Below are 26,072 nucleotides of genomic sequence, written 5' to 3' on the forward strand. Positions count from 1 at the left end.
TATCAGAGAAACGCAAATCCAAACTATAATGAGGTATCACCTCACACCAATCAGAATGGTCATCATTCAAAAGTCCACAAACAATAAACACTGGAGAGGCTGTAGAGAAAAGGGAACCCTCCTACACTGCTGGTGGGAATGCAGTTTGGTACAGCCATTATGGAAAACTGTATGGAGATTCTCAAAAAACTAAACATAGACTTACCATATGATCCAGCAATCCCACTGCTGGGCATACATCTGGAGGAAACTCTATTCAAAAAGATACACGCCTCCCCTCAATGTTCACAGCAGCACTATTTACAGTAGCCAAGACATGGAAGCAACCTAAATGTCCATCAACAGATAACTAGATAAAGAAGCTGTATTATATTTATACAACGGAATACTACCCAGCCATAAAAATGAATAAAATAATGCCATTTGTAGCAACATGGGTGGACCTAGAGATTGTCATTCTAAGTGAAGTAGGCCAGAAAGAGAAAGACAAAGACAAATACCATATGATATCACTGTTGTCCAGATTTTCGCACAGGCTCTGTTTCATGGGCTCTTCCTCCTCTGTCCTGCCTTGAATGTTAAGTCTCTTCCTTGGCCCCTTGTCTTTTCTCTGTGCTGCCACCCCAGCGATCTCATCCACCATTATGTCTTTATCTCCCATTTACTGTTGGAAACTGGAATCTCTGCCCTGAGCCCTGGCCTTTCTCATCCCCTCCACGCTCAGCACAGTCCACCCAGAACTCCCCTCCTCTCCTCCCCCAGCCTGTGGCTCGCCCCCAAGCTGAACTACATGCCGCTCCTCCTCTTCACTTCTTCCTGCCTTTGCTGCTCTCTGCTTCCAGGACCCCCGTGCCCCCGTCCCCAGCGGTCCCTCCGCCCAGCCCACTCCTGCTGGTCCTTGACACCCCGGGTAGGTATCCCATCCTCTGGGGATTTCCCCGACTGCCGCCGAAACTGTTCCCGCAGGCCTCACATGTGCCCGGTGGTGGCGTTCGCCGCACTTCCTCACTCCTCACTTACTTGCCTCTCCCGCTGTTCGGTCATCGCTTTAGCAACTCAGGGGACTGTATGTCATTCGGCACCTTTTCCACAGAAGTGCCATTCAGACTTCGGTCAAAGGATTAAAAAAACGAATTCTCCTCCACCAGTTGACGTCTCAAGGTCTTCCTTCTTCTTCTGATCTCCCCTCTTGCCCTTTCTTTGTTCCTGTCCTCACTCCTGCCCTTGACTTTACTCTGCTATCAGCCTACTGCCTTTGACACACGCTGATTCCTTTGGATTCTTTCATTTGCTTTTCCTTTGTACAATCACTTATTAGACTGTGACTACAAATTACTTTGAGGCTTGCCTTTTAAATAGAGTAAAAATAGATAATTAAAGCAGATCTGTACTAGTGATTTCATAATTACTATAATGAATATGCATTATGGAAGATACTACCTAATTATCAAAATCCTCGTATTTAAATACATAAAATTAAATTTCAAATTAAAAACACCAAATATTTTAAACAAAGTGGGATTGTTTGTTGTCTGCGAAGAAAGAAACACTCATACCAATTATCATTTTTTTGTCGCAGAGTGCTTCACATTGGTGGAACCGCCGTGCTGTTGCTCAGCGAAGATCACTGCAGGCGCCTTAGAGATCACGGAGGGACCAGCATCCCTCTGAACTGTAGGGAGGGCCACGCAGGTGAACCCGGGAGTGAAGAGTGCTTGAATCCTGAGGGGAAAACTGGCATATCAGACCCAGTGTCACCTTCATTCGCAGCCAGTAACCAGGACTCCTTGGACAGAATGCCACCATTTGGCTCTTTGGTGCCAGTGGAATGCTACAAAGTTAGCCTGGGAAAAACAGATGCATTCATGTGCAAATATAAGAAGCTGCACTCTCCTGGACCATAGCAGGCTTGCTGCCGTAGGCTGGGTTCAGGTCCTATGCCAGCTGTACAGCAGCAGAAGGTGGTTTTCTGTGAACTCTTGACAGTGCCAGAGGGTTCCAAGTAAACAGACACCCCTAAGACAGGGGCTGGGGCTGCTGGACACTTGTTCTTAATAAGAGCTTCTACTTCACATGCTAAAGGATGTTTCTGACAAAGAACAATTAATATATATGTGAACTAACAGACTCTTAAGCTTTGCCTTTCGTCAGAATGTGAAAAGATCAGCTCTGCCTGCACTGTTTCTGAGCAGAGGCTTCAACTTCAAAACCAAAGTTTTTAGAGGCTCACCATAAAGTATATGGCAGTCATCACACGTTTGGTAATGTTTTCACCATCAGATTTTTTGAAATGTAGAAACTTTCATGTTTTGACATCAGCTTCTTTTGATATTAAACTTGATTTTTTGAACCTGTAATTTTCTTCTCCGTTGGAATGAAACTAACTTGTGTTTGCAATACACTGTGTATGTGCCATACACAAGTCAGTGGGAGTAAGAGCAATGTGAATTAAGCCAGTGTCCTTCAACATGAAAAATAAACTTTGCTTTTTTCCTGAAAGCATTAATAAATTGTGACCTCATTCTGATTTAAAAAAAAGGCATTCCTTGTGTTCACTACTTGAAGAAACAGGAAGTTGATGAAAAATATCATTTCATTTCTTTTCTTTCAGTAGCTTCATGTGGTGGCTTAGCTTCATGGCTGCTTTAGTACCATTTGAACAACCTTCCCACGTTTTGGAAAATTCTCACCTTATGAATCCCAGCTCTCCAAAATGGAAGCAAATCTTGTTTTCCAGCTAGGGTGTGGCACATAACTTTGGCCCAGTATCAAGGTCCACTGGTCAGAGTAGGATTAGTGGGGCACAGATGAGAAGTGGAATTTTCACCTGAGAGCCCCTCACAGTAGGCCTGGTGTGACTGGAGCCTATCACGTATTCACAGAATAAATATTTATCACATACCTACTATCTGCCAAGGCACTGTTCTAGGCCCTTGGAGCACATCAGTGAACCAAACAGATCCCTGCCCTCACAGGACTTAAACCTAGTGGGGAAGACAGGTAAGAAACAGTAGACATAAGTAATGTGTTTGACAGGTTAGAAGATGGTAGGTAGGTGGAGGGGCACTGCAGGGGTAGAGGAAAATGAGCAGTGATGCGGGAGGACAGGAGGGTGGGGACAGAAGTGTTTGGCATTTAAATAGCTCCAGCCTCAGTGAGAATGTGAGGTTGGAGCAAATACCTAAAGGACATGGAAGAGTGTTTCAGGCATATGTAACAGCCTGTGGTGAGCGAGTGTCTGATGTGTTCAAGGAACAGCAGAGAAGCAGATGTGGCTGGAGTAGAGCAAGTGAGGGGAGAATGAGAGGTTAAAGCGGCAGTGAGTGGCAGGAGGCAGTGGTGGGTTAGACCACAGCGGGCCTTAAGGACAATTAAAAGACTTTGACTCAAAAGCACTGTAGAGTTTGGAACAAGTAGCAGTCTAACACACATTTTACAGGATGCTGTGACTACCGTATCATGAGTGGATTGTAGGGAGGTAGGCATGGACACGGAGAGGCCATTTGGGAGTTTTTTGCAATAATCCAGGCAAGAGAAAAACGGTAGCTTGCCCCAGGTGGATTCTGGATACATTTTGAAAGTAGAATCAGCAGGATCTACTGATGTGTTTGATGTGTGGTGTGATGAAGAGGAGGCAGGAATGACTAACATTTGGGGCCAGCACCTGGCACAGTGGAGTTTCCCAGTCAACCAATCAGGGAAAGACTACAGGAGGGGCCAGCTTGGTGGGAGAGCTCACAAGTTCAGGTTTAGACTTGCTAACTTTCAGACGTGCATTAAACATCCACGTGGAGGTGCTGAGTAAGCAACTGAACAGGTGAGTCTGCAATTTGAGCAGAAGTTCTACTCCGGAGCTAGAAACTTGGGGATTTGCTGCGTACAGGTGCCATGATACTGGATGGGATCGACAAAGGACTGAGTGAAGGAGAAAGAGGAAGAGGAGCAGGGCTGAGCCCTGGGTTCCTCCAACACTCAGAGGTCAGAAGAGTAATCTCCAGGGGAGACTGAGAAGGAACAACCAGTGAGGCAGGATGAGGAAAGGGCAGTTGCCTAGAAGGCAGATGAACAAAGAACATGGAGGAGGGAGCAATCACCCAGGAAATGCTGCTAATCCTTCTCATAAGGACTGGAAATTGACCATTGGATTTAGCAGTGGGGAGGTTATTAGCGACCTTGCCAGTGGGAGTTCTGGTGGAGTGGAGAAGGAGCAAAACAAGACTGGATTGGGCTTACTTACAAGAAAATAGGAAAAGAGCCAGAGGTAGTGAGTACAGGCAACTCTTTCAACTAGTTTTGGTGTAAAGGGAGTAAAGAAGGGAGGTAGTAGGTTGGTAGGGGGAGTGGAATCAAGAAAATGAGGGGTTTTGGGTTTTTTGGGTTTTTTGTTTTTGTAAGATGGAAGAAGTAGCACATGCTTTTTTATGTTGAAGAGAATGTTCCAGGAAAGACGAAAACCTGATGATCTAGAAAAAGGGGGACAAATGCTGGAGCCGTGTCCTTGAATTAGGGGATGGAATGCCGGCCACAGGTGGAGGAATCAGCTTTACATAAGAGCATGAATAATTTCTCCATGGTTATATTAGGGAAGAAGCATACAGGCATTTCTGCAGCAACATGATAAGCGTGCTCCTGAAAATGTTGTCATTCACAAATTCATGTGCTAAAAATAACAGAATTGATGGGGAAAATAGGGTTGCGGCAGACCATTCCAAACCTATCCAACTTTGCACGCTGCGCAACTATCAGAAACACCAATTAACACAGTTTAAAAAAAAAAAAAACAACTTTACATTCCTAACACTCCACAGCTCCAAGAAAAGGACAAACACAGCTTGATGGAATTTGGTGGAAGGAAGGGTAGGAGCTGCTTAACTGCACAACCAGCATTCCCAAGACAGAGCCTGTGTTGAAACTGACCCGACGAAGGCGCAGTGGGCGGGCCTTATGTAAAGTACCTTATTCCTCCGCAGCTCGCCCTGTCAGCTCATCCCGTTGGTGGCTTTCACGTTCAGCTGCTCTTATCTGGAGGAACAATATATTAAGGTACTGGGAAGGGAATCACTTACGATCCAACCCAATTTTCACGTTACAGTGACATCATCCCCCTACTGAGCGATAATAATTGAGTCGGCGCTCGTTACAGAAACGCGCAGTGTGGGAGCACAGGCTGCAAGCGGGCACAGGTGCTGGAAGGCGGGCGGATGTGGCGGTGGCAGACAGTGGACGTTCTCTTCTGACTGCTTCAGTTTTTCTCAGTGAAAAGGTATGTGGCCATCTCCCCAGTGCCTGAGTCCATAGTTGGAGTAGCTCCCTTCCACAGTAAAAGAATCCCCACAATGGCTTCGGAACCGTGGAGAAAGGTTGTCTCTCGCTGGAGGGCCAAGTTCACATACTCCCGAGGCTCCCTCTTCCTACCCAAATGGCCAAACACAAACATACCGTATCTTTGTTAGGAATTGCAGGTATTGTGCCGTTAAAGAGGCACAGATGCTTGGTAGACTTCTTTCGTTTAATGGAAATACTGAGGCTTAAACCCAGGACCTCGTGCATGCCAAGCACACACTCTACCACTGAACTATGGACTTCTTTGGCATCTGAAGGCAACCTATGTCAGCTTTGGGTCTGCTGCTGTAACTCATTTACTTTTAACGGAGGCCGGGGCAGGAGAGGGCTCTCCAGCTGGTCCAGGGCCCTCTGTACTCAGCTGTTTTGCCCTGATGACCCAGGAGATCGAACAGTGCTCTAGTGTCTGTGAACCGCCTGGATGCTGTGTGCAGCCCGCAGCAAGTCCCAGTAGGGGGAGTGCAGATGCATCCTCTTCGCTTCTGGAGCACAGCCAAGCTCTCTTGGGCAAGCAATCATTCTCCTTTCAGAAATAACTCTTGCTACAGAGGGCTTGACCACAGAACACTAGGTGACCATGTGACCTGAACTGCCCATCTTGTGATTTGATCAACCAAGCTAGGACAGTGCGCCCAGCCCGGCAGCATGCCCCCATCAGTTGGGAGAGGATTGTATCAGCACTGAGTGTGCACAGCTGACTGTCCTCGTGAGCTGCTGGGACCTTATCCAGCCCTGTGCCTCCCGCCAGCTGTGCAGCTCCCCTCCCTCACGACCAGGGTCCCTGTGAGGAGTTCCCATGAGCAGTTCACCAAGGATGAAAGTCAAGTCTGGTTTGCAGATGGCCCTGCCAGTTTTGCTGGTACCTGGTGGCATTTAACTGCTGGGGCATTTGAGTCCCACGTGGGGCTGAGGGACAGCAGGGAAAGGAGACCCTCCTAGGAGCAGAGTGGTCCACGTTTTACACTTTGCTGGGAAAGAGAGACAGCCTGAGATGCAGTAGCCCCCTCTGTCACGGGCAATGGCTACCAGTTCAAAAGGATGGTCAGTGACAGGAAAGGAGGTCTGAGGAAGAGGAAAGTTGATGCACATGTCAGAACCAGCCTCAATATGGGAGCATATTTGTGTCTTGACCACTGGAATGGTCAAGAGTTCCCATCAAGGATGAGATTCCAAGTATTCAGGTGGCAGACTGCCTGCCCTGTGCCCTTTCCTCAACCACGCTTGCTCGGTGGCCTCGTGGACAAGGTGGCCATGGTGTCAGGGATGAGGATAGTGCATTAGCCCGACAAGGACTCCTCACCAAGGCTGATGTGCCTACTGCCCCTGCTGATTCGTTTTCAGCAGCAGCAACCAACCTAGACTTATTATAATCCCACATCCAGGCGGGAATGCCCCTTGCAGAGAGGGCAGTAATTCGTCCTCACTGGAAGAACTGCTCACTCTGGACTTGGATTCTCCAGGCCAGCCACGCCTTTCAGGGACTTAATTGCCTTGCTTACTATCATTTACTTCCCTGCAGCAATGCTTCCCACCAGAGTTCAGTTACAGTGATGTGAGTAAGACAGCAGACCTCTGCTCATAGGACTTCTGTTCTTACCATCTACCCCATCACCTGAAACAGAAGGCTTAATGGCAGGGCAGAACAGCCTACTGAACACAATTCCTGCGCAGGCAGAGAGAACTCCTCCAGGGGGTGAGACGCCTCCCTGCAGGATGAACCAGCGACCAGTAGATGGTGCTCTTTCTCCCAAAGTCAGAATAAAGGGACCAAGGGGTGAAAGTGGGAGGGATGGCTGTTAACCCAGCACTTCTAACGAAGCAGGCACCATAACGGAACCCACTGCCTGGAAGGACGTCAGCAGAAGCTCCTGGCCTCAGGAGTCAGCAGGGACAGAGGGCAGGGTTCCAGATCCAGAAGCAGTGGTGCCAGCTGTAGTGTGGCTACGCAGCAGAGGCTGCAGTGGGTCACTGTGACAACAATTCTGTCACAGGGTTTGGAAGGCGTTCCTAGTTGTATTGCCACTTAGACTCATTTCCTGCCCTCTTGAACACCTTCATATATGTATATTTTTAAGGAACTCCTTTTCTGCTAAACGACCTAGAGCAGATTCTGCCCATTGCAGCTGGGAACCTCGTCCCACGTAGCGGTTACTGAAGCCCACTCCTATCAGGCAGGCCCTGCCCATCTCATTCTCAGTGCGAGGCTCCCACATATTGGGCATGTGCCCTTCTGCTATTTTCCTGGTCTCAACTGTATCTTCTTTGCCGCCCCTCCCCCACCCCAAATTACTTTTAATATTTTGGCCTCTCAAAGATTTCGGACAATACAGTCTTTTTCATTCTGTGCCTAAGCCTTACTTGCATCTTCAGGAGAAAAAAAAAATATGTAAAGGTGGACATCTTTTATGTCGGTAACCAAGATGCAGCAAATGGCAAAAAAAAATGTGTTAAAAATGTGTTTCTTCATTGACGTGAATGACAGTGGTGGTGATCATGAGAGGCAGTGCTTCTAAGTATCTCTGTGTATTTGGCAGAACTAAATCATGGTTTCAGTTTCTGCTAAAATATCTTTTAACAAATGCGCAAGCCAATAAATCTTTTTGAAAATCTTCCAAAATTTGAGGCTATCTTCTAGTTAAGAGTTTTCTACAGTATTTCCTCCGCTTTGGCACAGGGTGTGGCACCCAAGAACAGTTCATATTACTCGAACTACATTAAACTGGCTCCTATTAGAAGGGAACAAATGCTTGTGGATCTGAGGACAGTAAATCAAAGGAACACCCAGAAAGCCATTTGAGAGACAGACAACTCTCAGGGGAGACCCCTACCTACTTCCTACATAACCTCGAAAGCTAAGTCTCACTGGGGACTCAAAATATGTTGATTTTTCAAGAGGCACTTGGATATTAGGCAATATGACTGTTCAAGATGCTGTGCAAGGAAGTTTTGGACAAAACTTAGGTGAGAAGCAAGGTCTTAACAGAGAAATCCTGGTAATAAAGAAATCCTAAGTGAGTATTTTCATGCATTTTCATTCATATACAAAGCCCTAGGTATTTTCCCATAGTGTTTATAGCCTTTCGATTGTCTTATTCTTTCATTCATTCATTTGCTCCTTCACTCATTCATATAGCAGGCATTTCTGAGTGCTTACTGCGTGACAGGCTCTGGGGGTGCTCCTTGGTTAAGGGACCTCACCCGCAATGCTGCTGTGACCGCTGTCTAGAAGGAGAGGCAGGCAGGGAGCAGGAGGGCACCATGCGGAGGTCCCAGTGTCTGACAGATAGGGCTATCCCTGACCCCTGGAAACAGAGGGATAAAACCACTCTCTGAAAAAGCTTGACAGAGAGAGAAAGATGAACAGAGTCCAGGCAAATACTTGACAGTGAAAAGTAATGGATTTTTTTGAAAGTTAAAAAAACAACTGAAAACATGCCTAGGTGTGGTAAGCTTCGTCTTTACTTACACTCTATGAACTTATTATGTTCTAGAGAATCAGGAATTTGCAGTGTTATTTTGCCATCTGGATGCCACAAGCATTTAATATTGTCAGTTTTCATCACGTTCCTTCAGTGCATAACTGCCTTCCCAAGTGTGTAACAAATGAGAACAATGACTCCAGGTCCGCTCCCTGCCTGCCCCGGTCTCTTATGCACTGAGTGGTCATCCTTCTAACTGCCCTTTTGTGGCTCCTGCCCTGGATATGTCTACACTATTTGAGACTGAGTTCACCTTGGGAGAGTGGGCATGTTGACCATAAATTCTGCCAGGGGGATCCAAGTGCCCAGGCCTGGGCTCTGGGTACTAACATGAGAAGCAAAGAAAAGTAATTCACTGGGCCAGAGGGGTTTTTGTTTTTGTTTTTCTGTAAATCAGATGATATCACTCTCTTGCTCAAAACCCCCTAGTGATTTTTCATTTTCCTCAGAAGAAAACCCCAAGTCTTGTTCTGGTACCCCTCTTCCTTCATCTCTGACACGCTCCCTTTCGTTCGGCCCCCCTTACTGACCCTGGAATGTGCAAAGCTCCATGCATCTTTGGACTTGCTGCCCTCTCTCCCTGGACAAGTCCCCATGCACCTGCACTGCCCAGGCTCTCTGCTCAAATGTCCCCTTATTAGCGAGGCCATCATTGGCCCCCCAGCTAAACGAGCCACCACCTCACCCTTCATGCTCCATTCTCTTAGCTGTCTCCATCTCTCTCCATACAGCTGACATGTCTGTTTGTGGACCGTCTCTCCACCATCACAATGGCGGCTCCATGAAGACAGTGGCCTCGTTGACTTGCTCACAGTTTATCCCTCTCTACTGAAGTCAGTCTCTGGCACGTACTAGGCACACAATACAGATTTGGTAAGTGAATGACCACATGACAATTCCTTTCCACGCCCATCTGCCAACCAGGTCAACAGAGCCAGAAAGATTCCAGATGCCAGACAAAGCTCCCTCTCGCTCTGCCCAAATCCATGCCCTCCCATGTTACAACGGAAAAAAGAAAAAAATTTCCAACTGTGACTCCCTGAGGGAAATTTTTTTTCCTTTTCCCTCTGACATTATAATGTATGGAATCACGCAGCACAGAACCAGCAGCTCAGGTAAAAGCTCGACATTTTCCGTGACACCCTTCTTGATTATGTAGGCGTATCACAGACCTGCAGGCTGACTGCTTTTAAAAATAATGAAGTTGGACTAAATTTCACCTTAACCCATTGCATTATTCACTCATCTGGCTCATCTGGCTCCCCACAGTAACTGTTTTCTTGGGGTTTTTTGTTTGTTTTGTCTTTTGGCAAGGTTGTGAGAAGAAGGTGTCTATACATCCAGCCCCAAGTGGCTCCGTGGGACCCTTACCCCTCAGCCCACCTCACTGCTGCTCACCCTCATTCTTCCTTCCCCCTCACTCCAATTCTCTCGAACACCATTCCTCACTCCTGTGAGCACTCTTTTAAACTTGTTGCTTTGTTTGGAAAATTCTTTGCTTAAGAACTGGCTCGAAAACATAGGCAAAACATTATCTGACATACATTTCAAAAATTTTCTCCTAGAAGAAATAAAAGCAAGAATAAACAAATGGGACCTAATGAAACTTACAAGCTTCTGCAGAGCAAAGGAAACCAGAAATAAAACAAGAAGAAAACCTACGGAATGGGAGAAAATTTTTGCAAGTGAAACCGACAAAGGCTTGATCTCCAAAATATATAAGCAGCTCATACGACTCAATAAGGAAAAAATAAACAACCCAATCCAAAAATGGGCAGAAGACCTAAACAAGCAACTCTCCAAGGAAGACATACAAACGATCAAAAATCACATGAAAAAATGTTCAATATCACTAATTATCAGAGAAATGCAAATCAAAACTACAATGAGGTATCACCTCACACCAGTCAGAATGGCCGTCATTCAAAAATCCACAAATGACAAATGCTGGAGAGGCTGTGGAGAAAGGGGAACCCTCCTACACTGCTGGTGGGAATGCAGTTTGGTGCAGCCACTATGGAAAACAGTGTGGAGATTCCTCAAAAGACTAGGAATAGACTTACCATATGACCCAGGAATCCCATTCCTGGGCTTGTACCCAGAAGGAAATCTACTTCAGGATGACACCTGCACCCCAATGTTCATAGCAGCACTATTTACAATAGCCAAAACATGGAAACAACCTAAATGTCCATCAACAGGTGACTGGATAAAGAAGATGTGGTATATTTATACAATGGAATACTACTCAGCCATAAAAACCGACAACATAATGCCATTTGCAGCAACATGGATGCTCCTGGAGAATGTCATTCTAAGTGAAGTAAGCCAGAAAGAGAAAGAAAAATACCATATGAGATCGCTCATATGTGGAATCTAAAAAACAATAACAAACAAAAACAAAGCATAAATACAGGACAGAAATAGACTCATGGACAGAGAATACAGACTTGTGGTTACCGGGGGGGGGGGGGGCGGGGTAGAGGGTGGGAAGGGATAGACTGGGATTTCAAAATTGTAGAATAGATAAACAAGATTACACTGTATAGCACAGGGAAATATACACAAAATGTTATGATAAATCACAGAGGAAAAAATGTGACAATGAGTGTGTATATGTCCATGAATGACTGAAAAATTGTGCTGAACACTGGAATTTGACACAACACTGTAAAATGATTATGAATCAATAAAAAATGTAAAAAAAAAAAAACTGGCTCATCTTCTGAATCAATACTGCCTTAATCACATGCGTTGTCTCCCCCAGATTACCCTTCACACTTGGTTTAGTTTCAATTCCCAAGTCCCCTTTCTTTGAGAAACATGTTGGCAGGAGAGCGATTTACTGTCGTCACAGCAGAGGCGTAAAGCAGAGACTGACATTCCATCGACACATTTGCAAGAATACAGACACTTTGTGGACCTCAAAACCTAGTTAGCTCATCTGCTGGCGGGCAGGGCAGGGGTAGATGCCTTGCCAGAAACTGGCTGAGAGATCTTGGGTTAATGCTCAGAGACTATTGTCAACAAGATGACAATAAGACTACCACATACCTCCCAAGGCTGTCTCAAGGTGTGGTTTGGTTTGGTTTGGTTTTGAAGTTACCGCACAGAGACCAACCTCTTCAAGAGAAAATATAAAATGAAGAACTCCCCTTGATTCGTAATTTCAAAAACTTGGAAGATATCCTTATTCAACTCAGTATCAGATGGCTTTCTTTTACTGTTTGTGTAATTTCATGCGATATTTTCAGAATTACTAATCATTCAACTTGGATAAATAAAAGTTTCCAGTGTTTGAAGTATTTTGTGGGCTTCTTAAAAGTGTGGTTACTGCCAACACCCCTGCAAGGCACATCAGCTCGTGGATGACACCAGAGTTTCAGAATTGATGACTGACTTTCAGGACCACAGATTAAGACGGTCACAACACAAGGACTAAAATTCATGAGTCTCCGAGTTCCTACACTGTCTCTAACCAGATAGCCTCCTTTCTGAATAGTCACTTTCATTTAATGTTTTAAAAAAGCCACCAGGAATGCTTTCACAGGACAAAGGAAAGAGGACCTACACACTTTAATATTAATCTTTGAGCCGCCCTAGTGACATGAGAATTTCTCAAAATGTTCTGTCGGGGGGAGTGCCAAGAAAGTAATTAAAATTGCTGTCATACCTTTAGGCGACTGCAGAGTACAGGAGCTCCTGAAGGGCACTCATGTAAGGAGAGGTGCTGTGCTTATAAAAACAGGTCTGGCATTCTTTACAGAGTTACAAAGGGCAGTGTGTGCTCCGGTGGAGAAATTCAGCAGCTGGATTAAAAACTGCAGAGCCATAACTTCCAAGGGGAACCATGAAAAATGAGGGGGAACGTGAACTTACCTAGCTGTACACAGTTTTGGAAAATAAGCGCACATACGGTTAAAAGTGCACTATTGGCGTTTGTGCTGGGTTTCGGGTAGGTGATGCGGATGTCAGGTGGGAAAGTGGAAAGAATAATGACTTTGCAGCAAACAGGCCAGCATCCAAACCTTGGTTCTGCCACTTGGTACCTTAGGGAAGGTGATTTACCTTCTATGAACTATAGTTCCTCTGTCTATAAAGTAGGGGCTGTAAAAACAAGATACGGTTTATAAAGAGCGTGGCCTGGAATAGCCCCTCAGGAACCTCAGTCAGTCCCTTTGGTATCTCATCAATGTCGAGAGACAGAACTGGAGAGGCCTTGAGAATCAGAGCTCTCTTTCCCACTTCTTTATGCCTAATATTTACAAGGAGCAAGGAGACCTAGGAATTGACAGGAATGGGACTCCAGCATCATCCTCTTAGAATCAAGTGCTTTGAAAGAGGGAAGTGGTTTTTGAGCGAAAAATAGAATCCAGAACTAACAAATGGAAACCAGGGCTTACGGAGAGATGAGAAAACCTCAGCAATTTATGCAGGTGTCTGGGTTCTTTTCGGGCTGCTGTGCTTAACAGCTTCAGCCGCTGTGATGAGCTGTGAGGTGTTTTAGGTTGTGGGGAATGAGTTTCAAGCCCACTAATGCCACAGCTCAGGGAAGTTCAGCTCAGGCACGGCCAGATTTCTAAAGCGAGTATTCAGGTCCTCACCACAGTCAACATGACTGACAGGCAAAGCCATGAGGATAAAAATAAAAGGTGTTTTATGATTCAAGAACCAAACGTCCCGAGCTTGACATCTGTCTGTGATGGTGAGGGACCTACTGTGTTCTGGGAGCACAGTCAGTGGAGTCCCAGGCCCTTCTTGCCTGGTTCTAGTGGAGCCTCCATGAACCCCTGCACCAGCAAGGCTTCCATGCACTTCCCAGAATCCCCAGAGGACGTCACTCCACATCTATCCAGCTACTGAGGGAATTTACCTCTATGGTCCTATGAAGATATAGAACGTTTCCTAAAGAACCTGAGGGTACAGTTCATCCATCCTCACAACCCATGCTCAAGGTGGTGACAACATTTGAGTCCTGGCCACCCAGAATGAGCAGATGATGGGGCAGTGGTCTGTGCATTTGGTGACTGTCAGCAATGCCAGCCCTAAGACGTGATGGAAACTTAACGAGAGCGGGCCAACAGTCTACCACGTGGGATTTAAGCTGGGAGTGGCCAGCGAGTGACATCTGCCTTTCCCATTCAGTCACCATCACAACATCCTTCCCTCTGTGGCTGGACTGAAATCCTCCCAGTCACCACTAATTGATCAAGTTCACACTCATACTGAATCCTCTTTGCCAACCCTGGTTATCAGCAGCTTCTGGAGGACAACTAGGAACCAAAGAGGACATGGCTGGCTATTGGATCAATTAAAAAGAAGGTACAGTGGGGTCATGGGGCCATATTCTCAACTACAGCTTTTCAAGCCTGGGCTCCACTCAATAAAGGATTTTTCCTAACTGGTTTTGCCATAAAACTTTGTATTTTTTCTCCTTTTCTCAAGCTATGGTATCCCCTTTTTAAGAACCATAATTTTCTTAGTAAATAACCTAACTCTAAAAATTGCTTCGTTGTCACATCTTTGATAATGTCCCTTCCTTCCCCCTCCATCCAATTTACCAGCACATCTTGTCAATTCCACCTCTAAAATACTTCTTAAATATATCACTTCTCCCCATCTTCATCGCCATCTTTGTAGCCATCATCGCGTCTCCTGGATTCCTGCAACACCCAGCTTCCTCAACTGGCTTCTCCATCTCGTGTCTTGGCTTTTTCCAATCCATTCTCTCCACCCAGCGACAACCTTGACATCATTAAAATAGAAATCAGATCCCACCGCTGTCCTTTAAGGACTTCCATGGCCAGAATAAAACCCCTTTTTTTTACAGTGTCAGCAGGGCTCTGCCTATCTTGGAAATCTCGCCTACACCACTGCCCACTTGCTCTCGCCTCTCCAGCCCACTATTCTCTCAGCTCCTGTCTGCAGAGAGGCCCATGTGTAGCCCAAGGCCTTACAAACGGCAGGCAGCATTTTACAGTACATACTAACAGAGAAGAAAAATAAGACAGCAAAGTATCTTATTTTATAGCCAGCCAATTTGTTTTCCTCTTGTGGACCCTACATGAAGACATAGTCTAATAGGTTTTAGAACAATCAGAAATCTTGCTTTGAAGGATGGCAAAGAATGGGTTGTATAAAAGGGGAAATACACTCGATAACCACGCTCCCAGCATGCAACAAGGTGCCTTGAGCGTCTTCACGCATCTGTGGTCGTCCTGCAGCAAGAAATTCTGGTCAAAGGACACGGCCCGGGGGAAATTCAAATGCTGCAGTGTAAAAGGTTCTCGGGAGGTACAGCTATTTGCATTCAAAGGAAATCATTTTTGAAGCCTGCCTTTCAGAATTCCAATTAGAGATGTGAAACATATCAGCACGTAAATGGGAAAGCTTGAAATTGAGGTGTAGAACCATATTGCGTTACTAACCTAATACTGTTTGAGCCATCAAATGAATGTTCCATAGTACTTAATCCATAACACATTGCAAGTTATATCTGAGTTAGTCTGGGTTAATAGTCCTTTTAATTATTCTAATGAGATTTCCTTTCTTGACAAGCTAGATTCTCATTCCATTTAGCCTATTACACTACTGTCTATTTTTTTTTTTTATGGGTTCCCTAAAATTGGTGCTAAGGGAGTCAGTTCTGTCCAGGCAAGAGGAGAGTTTGTCTTTATGACTCTGAATTCATACATTTATTCTGCAGAGATTCATGAGTATCTCTCGGGGTCCAAGGCTAAGCCCTGGAGACAAAACCCAAATACACAGTTTACACCTTGCAAGAGTCTATGATGCAGTTAGGGGTGAGCAGGTGATTAGCAGGCAGAGTGTGACTGGGTGGGAAAAGGGTTCAAACTGTGTAGTGTGCTCAAGGCTGCTTCTAGGATTGTTGTGTTGAAGCTGAGACTCAGGGAAAGGTCAGCTTGACCAAAGAACGGTATGGGAGGTGTCCCCAGGGCAGAGGAAACAGCCTGAGCAGAGACCCGGAGGCAGTGACCGGGTGGCATTTGCACCCCAGATGCACTGGCCTCCACTGGGCCAGTTAACTTGACCCTGTGGCCTCCTGAGTCTCTAGGACCCCAGGTCCCTCTCCGTCCTTGGCTCAGGTAGCCTTTGGGCTCAGATAACCTTTGGAGCCAGGTTCCTTAGCTCAGGTGACTGAGGTTTATTCCTGCGGTACATCTCTGTCATTCTCAGATTAAAGTTTCAAATGGGAAATCTTCGAGAGGCAAATGTACCCCTCCCCCTCAAAAAAAAGTTAATAATGTACTTTTCACGTTACTGAGGGTGGATTCAAAGAATGATATGAGGGGAACTGCACAGCCAGTGAAAACTTAATTCGGAAGAAATCTATCTTAATAACTGTGTTGAATTACTTTCATTCTGGATTTATGAAATCATGTGGGGCTTGAAAGGGTGAATTTTTAACTTGTATTTTACTGCATTTTACTAGAATAAGCTTCGCAGAAGCAAGAACCTTGGTCTGTTTTGCTTCACTGATATTTCCTAAGTGCCTAGAATACTTCTTGGCACATTAGCAGGAATTCAATAAATATTGAAAGATACACTGACTTCTATGGAGAAATTACATTCTATGTAAGTTTCCTACATCCTGGACTTTTAATGGTCAAGGGTCCATGGTGCTGCAGAGGAGGAGTGGGCAGGGTTCCCTTGGAGTGAGTGGCAATGGTTCTAACATTGCAGATAAACCAAGGAAGACACTGTTAAAAGGAAGGGCCCGTGGGGCGTATGGACATGTAATCAAGGTTTTGGGTAAAGCACCCCCCCTTTTTTTTTGTAAATGTTGTCTATATGTAGCAAGTGGACATGATCCTTCTGTTGCCGATAGATGCAACCATCCCCCTTTCTCTGCTCATATCTAGCTATCTGCCTGCTCTAACACTTCGTCTACAATCCCAGGTGTTCTGTAAATCCATTTACTTCCTACTCAAAGCCCTTTCTTGTAGTGCTGGGCGGAGTTTGCCCTCAGTTATTACTGGGGACACACACACAGCTGTGCCAATGTCCTTGGCCCTTCCAAGGGTCAGACTGGCTACCAATGAGAAGCCCATCCTCCCAAGGCTTGGCCCTTCCCAGCCCTGATTCTGCTGCTCTGAAACCATGGTTGGGAGTGCCAGGGCCCCTGTATCTCTGGATACCCCACAGCCACCCTCACTGTGGACCCAGCCAATCACAGGGCTGCCATCCTTTTCTCTTTCCAGGCTCCGGGATGCTCCTGAGCACTTCTCATTCACAAAGTCAGTCCTCTGGACCCACTGCATCCTCACTTCAAAGAGCTCAGCTACCTCTGCTTTCTGCCCTGCAAAAATTCCCCAAGGCAAAAAAAAAAAAAAAAGTCTGGCTACAGGCAGGCAACCAGAGGTGGGACTGAGAGAACATAGGAAGCACAACTGTCTCCATTACTCCTGCCCCACGCAGTGCTGTGCAGCCATTTCCATCCCTCTCCATTCACAAGCCAATTAAGAAAACACCCCAAAGAGAAGCCTAAGGACTGGAGACCAAATGCCTGACTTCGACAACATTCACTCACACTCTGTGACAGTAAACAGAGAGCAAGGGACCTTGCTCTGAGCTCACGTTGGCTGGAAGTCAGGGAGGCTCTCGCCAGCACACGTTTGAATCCGAAGTGAACTCCCCTAGCTTTTGGCAAATCTTTCTGGTGTGTGAACCCTTCAACCTTCTGTCACTCCCAGGCTGTCTTCCACTCACACCTCAAAGCCCCAGGAAGCTGCTCAGAAACTTCAAAAGTCACTCACTCAGACGCCGCTTTGGTGGTTGGAATATAAATGTTCAAGAGTCTTGACATCTTCTGCAGGGATCTTTAAATAAAAACATCAAAGAAATAGCTCTTCTGCTTTGGAAATTTCCCACGTAAGTAATACATGAAAATAATTGCCCCTTTCTATATGTCTCTGATCTCCTCCAGAGGGATGGGTTTATTAAACAGGCCTGAGAGATTGCTGGGGAATATACCGACGGGCCGCGGTGAGAGCTTGTGTGGTCACCAAGATCATCCCACCTCCTCCAAAAGGCTCCTGTGACAATATGTGGACACTGTCACCTGGAAATCAGGCTTGATTTCTGGGTGGGGGGTAGGCAGATTATCATGACCCTTTTTTGAGTACCCAATCTGTTTTTATAATGAAGGGAAGAAAAAAAAAAGCATCTTTTATAGAATTAAAATCTGAAACGGTGTTGTACTCCTGGTGTGGCAACTTTCCCAAGTTTACAAAGCATCTTTCTCACACATACGTAGAAGCCAGGATAATGCATGAGTTAGAAGGCAAAGCTCAGAAGTTAGCTAGTGCCCATCCATCCATTTAAGGATAAGGAAACACCATGGAAGGGTTTTAATGTTGTCCTATACCCACACATAGAAAAAAAATGAGCAAATGTTCTGCATCCGCTCCTCAGCTTCATTATCAGGAAAATGGAGTAAGAGTTCCTACCTGTGAGGTCGGGCCCCTCAGGATGGCTGCTGTCGGCAGCCTTAAGTGAGTAGGCCGCGGGGCCCAGGCCGAAGTTCACAATACCTTGCACCTGGTGAGAGGTAAATGTACGCATGCGCTAGTAGCGTGACTACGCATTATGAACAATACGCATGCGCCAGTAGCGTGGGTCCGCATTATGAACACTACGCATGCGCCACTGGTATTATAAAAGGGCAAGTGCATACACCTGAACGCCGCCCACCACGCACGCCACCCGCTTGTAATGCAATGAAGTGCTGTTTTGCTCCGTGTGGGCTCCTCGCGCATTATGCCCGCTCCTCACACCTTCCAGTTGGGCAGCTCACCTCCTGGAAACGCTCTTCAGCATCCCTCAGCTGACAGCGGTTCTCTTTGTGCATCCCCTGCTTGACCAGCCCCTGCTTCCCAGACACCCTGCTCACATGAATGCACTCACCCTCTGCCCCGCCCAGTGATGTTTCTAATCCTTAGGCCAGAACAGCTTCATCTACCAGTTTATTAAAGGGCAGCATTTTCCCTCATGATCCTCGGTAACCTGAGGGGCTGTGAGGGACGTGCCTCGTGCCTCGTGCCTCAGCTGCTGGTTTCCCTGGTAACTGATGAGCCAACCTGGTGTCAGTTCCCCCTATAGATGGTAGCCTCCTTCTCCCTGGGTAGTGAAGGCTGTTGCCATGTCCTGCCCGCCATCTGTTGCACATACTGGGGTGTTGCTCCAGGACCTTGCTTCCGATGTGTAAAATCCCCTGTCCAATAAACCACTGACGTCTCTCTCCGGCCTCTTGCTTCGGTCTCAAGGCTGGGCAGCTACAAGGCTTGTAGCCCAGCACTACTACCTCATAGAACTTTTAAGAGGATTAAATAAAATTATACCTGGAAAAAAACAGTTACTGGCAAATTTGTAAGTGCTAAATAAATGTTAGCTACTAAGGAGATGACCGCAGCTCTGGCCCAGTCCAGTGGCTCCCATCCCAGCTCTACAGCAGAATTATCTGAGATGTTTGTTGTTTTTTTTTCCAAAAATACTCAAACCCAGACCCAGCTGCAGACATTCTGAATTAATTGGTCTGGGGTGGGGTCCAGTTTAGGTACAGCTAAAGAATTAACCAGGTGATTCTGGTGTGCAGCCAAGGTTGAAACCCACTGGCTTAGGAGGTCCAAGGATAAGGCCAGAGACCAGGAATCTATCACTGGCTAAATACCAGGCAGATGGTAAACAGAGAAGAAAACTCAAAATACTACAATAAGGTTTTTAAAAGAAGTTTGAAAAACGACATCTCTTATCAATTAGCAAGTGTGTGGTTGCTACAAAAGATAAGAGTGACCGCCCTAACTGAAATGAAGCAGTCCATACGGCCTGATGAGAGTCTTAGAGTCTTCGCCTGTCCTAAGGGCTAGGGAGATGTAGCGCCAGGGCTGAAAGATGGGAAAACACGCCCAGATTAACAAGGGGGCAGTCATTTAATGCAGAAATCCAGTTAACATAAAGAGACAGGCTGAACGACAGATAGGACTTCAAACAATACTGCATAGTATTACAGATTCGCTCTTCCACGGTTGATTGGGTTTTCTTATGATTTTTGATTCTAGTACAAGGACGGGGAAGAGACTTCAATTAAAAATAAATACATAAGGCAGCAACAGAAGAATCTCCCTGTGACAAGGAACATCCACAAGTAATGCACAAGTATTTGGTGCTGACACAACAAGACACCATTAGGACAAGTTCTGAAGGTGCTGCGTTAAAATTGAACAGGCATGGTACGATGACAAGAAAATTACACTCGCTTTGTTAGGAGTCCTTTTGCCAATAGAAACGACTCTCGGGGAATTGTTATATACAAACTTTCTGAAATAAACGGCAATCATACAAATGTTTCCACTGCAGTTTCCTTTTTTTCTTTAAAACCCAGAAATGTTACATAGCACTGCTCCCCATGCCTCAGAGTCAAAGCATAAAGAGTCATTAAAGCACTTGAACACTTGAATCCACAGTCGTCTTGTCCTTAGAAAGGTATGGAGGTTTTGCATGATTTGATATCAGTCATCCAGAAGGGGCTGGCAGGCAACAGGCTGGAATGTAAAAGACCGTTTTGTTTTGTGCTTGGGGTCCTGACTCGAACTCCGGTCTGACCCCTTTAAGAGTCATCTGCACTGTAGACTGGCCACCAAGCTATGAACTTGAGTGAGGACAGTCATACCGTGGAGTCCCTGCCTGACTTTAGATGTGCGATCTTGGTCCGGCTGATAAATGGGTAAGCGATGCAGAGACCTCCAGCTGTCACAATAAAGCCTAGACTGCACCAGGCACAAAAGATAGACCAGCTGTAGCCGTGCTCCACGTCATCAGGCAGGCTGTAAATCAGCTTGGGCAGCCGGTTCAGATCATAGGAGATGCTGGCGGCGTAAGTGCAGAGGGAAATGGTGCAAAATATTCCTATAAATAACACAAAGAGAGCAGAATGATCGGTTACAGTCCTGCCTGCTACACGGCAAATGCCAGAGAGGCCTTTGTGACAGTCAGATCAACGGACGAGATGATCAGTCCAGACACTGCAAAACCTTTACAGCCCAGACTGAATGCGAGGTTCCAGAGATGCAGGAGTGAAAGAGACAGAGGGGAAAATTCTGATAACTTGAATTATTCAGAATTATTGACTAAATGGTATGTATATTGGAATTGTGGTTTTTTTATTCTTAAAAATGACTTGGTAAAAATTTTAATTATTTTTAAGGGGAAAAAATCTTCTATAATCACTGAAACCTATTACAAATGATTTTCATTTCCCTTTGTTCTACACCTGAGTTGACACCGTTTTAGACAGTTGCAGTCATCATACAAAGTCTGCTTTCTTTTTCAATAACCATTATCATTAGTATTTATCATGTTGCCCATGACAAATGTCTGAAATGAATTTTTACAAGTTTTTTAAGGCACAGCACCTGGCACATTCTAGGGCCTCAAAAATCTTTTTTTAAATAAATGAATAAAAGATTTTAAATAATATAAATTAAAGCCAGGAAGTTGGAATTGATGTAAAATAGCTGACATCATACATTTCAAGATCATATAATTCATCCATTCAGAATGTAGGTAATTTGGGTGGCATAAGGAAAAGGGACAGACCCCAAATTTTACTTTTTTATACCAACACATTATGTATAATCATCCTTTCAGAACACTAAAATCAGCATTCTGATTTAAAAAAAATGCTTCAAAAGCCCAAAATGGGAAAAAAAAAAAAAAAGGACACTATGAACTTATCTACGAAACAGAAACAGACTCGCAGACTTAGTAAACAGTCCTATAGTTACCAGGGAAAGGGGGTGGGAGGGGATAAATTTGGGAGTTTGAGATTTACAAATGTTAGCCACTATATATAAAAATAAATTTTAAAAAGTTTCTTTTGTATAGCACAAGGAACTATGTTCAATATCTTGTAATAACCTTTAATGGAAAAAAATGAAAATGAATATATGTATGTATAGGCATGACTGGGACACTGTGCTGTGCACCAGAGATGGACACATTGTAACTGACTGTACTTCAGTTAAAAAAACAAAAACAAAAAACGCAGGATTTTTAGTACTCAAGGATGTAGATGTTTCTATTTCACCCTCAGTGGGCATGTGATCACAATGAAGCAGTTGCTGAGCTGAAGATGTGTGATAAATATAAAAACCAGCACCCAGTCAAGTATTGGAACGTCCAGTTCTGCCCCGAGTCCTACACATCTCTTTTTCATACTTTGGTTTATCCTCATGTACAATGGAGTTTACATCTATTGGCTGGAAAATTGCTTTGGTAACCTTAGGGATCTAAGCAGCATCTCCATAGGAAACAGAAACATAGATTTGGGGACTGAAAAGACAGGCCTCGAAGTAACAGACTCCCCTACCCCTTTTTCATAGAGCTTTGGGGATCATAAACACTAGCAGAAAAACAAACTCAGAACAGGCAGCAACTGGGAGGAAATAAAGATGACCTCAATGCTATTTTTTAAGTGCTAGAATTCTGCCTACACTCAAATCATATAAGGGCACACTGCCTGAATCTTTTTCCAAATGTGCATTTAGAAAAGAAATGTTTTAAATGAAAGGACACTTGATCTGAGGCAATTTGATACTTCCTAACTCTATGCCTAATGCTATTTTAAACTCTAAAGTGATTCTGTTTTTCTAAAGAGGATAAAACATTGTCTCCTGTCTTCTTGCTTTATTATTAGATTATTCTTGGATTATTACAGTAAACATAACATTTTTTGAGTTCTCCAAAGAAAGATCATGATGGAAAGAATTATTTCATAAAGGAATGGTCCAGTCAAAAAAGGAATACTCCTGTGCTTTTTTCAAATTTTGTGAAGAGCAAACGTTCTTACATCTACATGAATATTTTCACTGGCACCAAAACACAGACAGCATTTATATATAAATGAGGTCCTTCTAATGAGTGCTGGTAACAGAACAACAAGCCAGTTAGAAAAAACTGATCTCTGGAGCATTAACAGGTAAAAGAATATCGGAACAATGACTTGTTCACAGGAAAAACAACTCTATTCTACATTTAACTGCCTGCACACGGCTGAATACCTAAAAGCAAGGCTTTTTACAAATAACGAGGTTTTAATGACCTCTGAAATTTTGAGTTCAAACTAAGACTTTTAAGCATCCTTTGATGTCCAAATGCATTGGGCTGGGATGCAGGGAATACATATTCTGGTCCCCAGATCTATTACTAATCACTGTGTGACCTTGAAGTTACCCAACCTCTCTGAACCTCATCTAGGGAAAAAAACGGGGGACTTGGTTCCTGAAGTCCCTTGCAGTGTCAAATTTCTGTGACTCTGTTACCCAAAATATGGCAAGAATAGAGCAAGAACATTTCCCAAAATAGGAGTGAATCTAGTACTCAATATTATGGAGCTAATAGCAAAATTGAATGTCATGGATTTTTCTTTCTGCACAAACTCCTTTTGATTTTATCCTCAACATTTATTCTTTTAGCACCTCTCCCCTGCCCACTCCATAAAACTGCTTTTGGTGAAATGAATGTTAACATAACAATCCCAGTTCATACTGAATAGAAAAAGATTAAGAAAAAACTTAACCTGAGAATTTAACCTCAGGATGACCTTCTCTGCCCTCAGTGTCCTGAGTAGCTGTGCTTTCCCAGAGCACTTGGTTTGTGCTGATGTCACGGACACTGTGAATGACGTCACTAACAAAATGTCTTTCTTTGACCGAGATGCCAGAGAGCTGAAACTCCCCTAAAGCTACATTAGTGGCCCACCAGGGACACAAACAGGGGACTTCATGGCATGCTTTTTGGCTACTAATCTCACCTTTGGCTCCATCTTGCCTTGCAAACCTGATTGCTCCTTTGTCTTATTTATATTACTTATTTGTATTTATTTTATCTTGAAATAATATATACAGCTCTGTGTGGCTTAAGTTCTTTTTGGAATAAGGCATTGTCAAATCTTGATGAAAACCTGCTTTATTTCCTGCTGCCTTTACTCTCTCAGGAGAGGGAGGAGGTGGTGGAGGAGGTACTATGAGCTGGAAATATGCCCTCTGTCTGCCCCGCCCCCTTCCCACAAAAGCCTCCAGAGGCTGGTCTTCAGTGACATGTTTTCTCCCTGCAAGATACTCTTGAAGTGGCTCTGGGGGATAGGAAAGCAAAGATGAACAAAAGAGCATATCTAAGAGTTCCCCCTCTCCAGACCCTCACATCGTAAGGAGGTCTGCCGACATAGGTGTGACCCCTCTTATTTGTGGGATGGGCAGGACTGTTTCTAATTATTACAAAGAAACGTAAAAAGAGGAGACAAAGCACCATTTCCAACATATGCAACAAGCTTTTGTAACACAGACCTAACCCATTCAAGATACCTTAAAGAGGGGAAAGAAAAACCCTTCTAACTTTGAAGGCACTAAGAAAAAGTGTTTTTTAAAGGATGAAAACATCTTAGCTGCAGCTGGGTGAGCAGTCTCAGGGCAGCTCTGACACTGTGGAGCTCTATTTTGGTTCCATGTGCACAGTCCTCATGTCTATTAGTTTGCTCTGGCAGCCGTAACAAAGCAGCCCAGACTGGGTGGTAGAGACAACAGAAGTTCACTGTCTCACAGTTCTGGAGGCTGGAAAGCTGAGACCCAGGTCCTGGCGGGGCTGGTTTCCTCCAAGGCCTTTCTCCTTGGCTTACAGACGGTGGTGGTCCTCTCCCTGTGCCTTCACACGGCCTTCCCTCTGTAACCACCTGCGTCTGAAATTCCTCTTCTTATAAGGACACCAGTCATGCTGGATAAGTCCACCCTAAGGGCCTCATTTAGACTTAATCACCTCTTTAAAGGCCTTATCTCCAAATACAGTCATATCCCGAGGTACTAGGGGTTAGAATTTCATCACATGAATGCGGAGTGGGGCACGATTCAGCTGATAGCATCATGGGGAGGAGGAGTCAGTGTATGAAGTATATTTCTATTCCGTTTATAGGCCTAAGCAAGATTTTACTATTTTAATGTTAATCAGTTATTCAAGAGTTATTTATCAAGCATCTACTATGTCCCAGACCCAATTGTGACCATCTTAGAGGTAGCTGAGTTTAGTAAGCTCTTGTTGGTCACAGCCATCATTGGTTTGACGTTGATGTGATCAGGAACCCCAAGTGTTCTTTCCACTCAACTGTGCAGTGTGCATCTCAGCGAAAAGCAGTGGAGACCTCCCGGACTTCCTGTAAGTCCCACACAGAGTCTAATAGTGCCGAGGACATGGAGGCAGCAAAACTACTGAACAAAACTGAGTTCTGCGATATGGTGAGTTCTACACAGCCAAGAACCAGTGCATCCCGTATTGCTTCCTGTAGGATTTACCTGGAAAGCAAATTCTCTCAGATGAAGTTGCATTTTTGTCAGTAGCAATCTTACAAAATATGGGGTGAGGGCATGACAACATAAGGCACTAGCCTTGCATTCCAAAAGTTCAAAGTCAAATTAATAGTCCTTCCTGAAAATCCTCCCTTCTCCTCTTAGGCGTTGCCTGCCCCTTTGCTTCTCCCCTGACCAGCAGGAGCTCCCTAGGGCTGCTACCCCTGATACTCTTCAGCCAGCGTGCTGGCACCAGGGGAAAGGGTTTCCTAAGTCCCAGACTCAGTCCTGGCTATTGCGGGTAGCATCTTCAAAAGGGTGAATAATTACTGGTTCTACAGAGCTCTGTATGCAGCTACTTTTCTTATAAAATATTAAAAGGTTTTCTGCCAATATTCTTAATTAGAAGATACCGTGATATCAGAGAATTACGGGACCGGAAGGGATATTTTCGAATCAGGACAGAAGTAAATGTATGCTGCCCTCCCAGATCATCAACCTAATTTCCTTCCCTAAAATCTTCACGGTGCCCATGGCCAGCTGATACGATATAATTAGGGTAACTTGGCCCAGTCTTCTGACCGCCCTCCTTTGATATGCTTGAAAGGCAGAAAGGGGTGGAAGTGGCTTCACCCTGGTTAGCCTGCTTGATAAATAACGTAGCTGTAATGCCCAAAGGCATAAACATTGATTTTTTTTCCCACTCCTTCAAAAGACGGTCTGCTCATCATTCTGGTCTCTTTGCAATTCCAGGAAAAAAATGCCTCATGCTACTTTTCACACAGATTTCTCAAAAAGCTATTCCTAAGTTGCCTTCACTAAATGACTGGGCAGGACTAATGAGATAGACAAACCTTAAAAAAAAATCGAATACAAAAATCCACACTCTGCAATTCTT

The 26,072-nt window shown here is 44.8% G+C and overlaps 3 protein-coding genes across 15 annotated transcripts in view; 1 reads left to right on the forward strand and 2 right to left on the reverse strand.

Annotated features, from left to right (window-relative positions):
* THUMPD2 (THUMP domain 2 tRNA and snRNA guanosine methyltransferase) overlaps nt 1–2,505 on the forward strand; it is a 39,353-nt gene extending 36,848 nt beyond the window's left edge. For 3 of the 4 annotated variants that reach the window (XM_006211488.4, XM_072937837.1, XM_072937836.1), the window contains one exon: nt 1,580–2,505. In XM_006211488.4, coding sequence (XP_006211550.1) covers nt 1,580–1,904 — 325 coding nt within the window. In that variant the 3' untranslated portion in view covers nt 1,905–2,505. The remainder of the gene's footprint in view (nt 1–1,579) is intronic. The other variant, XR_012059092.1, reaches the window with a different exon arrangement.
* The window catches only part of LOC140685731 (uncharacterized), a 340,524-nt gene extending 322,152 nt beyond the window's left edge, over nt 1–18,372 (reverse strand). For 6 of the 10 annotated variants that reach the window (XM_072937856.1, XM_072937848.1, XM_072937852.1 and 3 more), the window contains exon 1: nt 18,293–18,365. The gene's annotated coding sequence lies outside the window, so the exon portion shown is untranslated. Of the gene's footprint in view, nt 1–4,955; nt 4,994–8,497; nt 8,639–17,599; nt 17,663–18,292 lie in introns of those variants that run through there. The other 4 variants (XM_072937855.1, XM_072937849.1, XM_072937854.1 and 1 more) reach the window with 3 other exon arrangements.
* Nucleotides 18,373–19,752: 1,380 nt separating this feature from the next.
* TMEM178A (transmembrane protein 178A) overlaps nt 19,753–26,072 on the reverse strand; it is a 48,574-nt gene continuing 42,254 nt past the window's right edge. The window contains exon 4 of the mRNA XM_072937876.1: nt 19,753–20,747. Coding sequence (XP_072793977.1) covers nt 20,506–20,747 — 242 coding nt within the window. The 3' untranslated portion in view covers nt 19,753–20,505. The remainder of the gene's footprint in view (nt 20,748–26,072) is intronic.

Source organism: Vicugna pacos, chromosome 15 (genome assembly GCF_048564905.1).
Source record: "Vicugna pacos chromosome 15, VicPac4, whole genome shotgun sequence".
In the NCBI taxonomy this organism is placed as follows: domain Eukaryota; kingdom Metazoa; phylum Chordata; class Mammalia; order Artiodactyla; family Camelidae; genus Vicugna; species Vicugna pacos.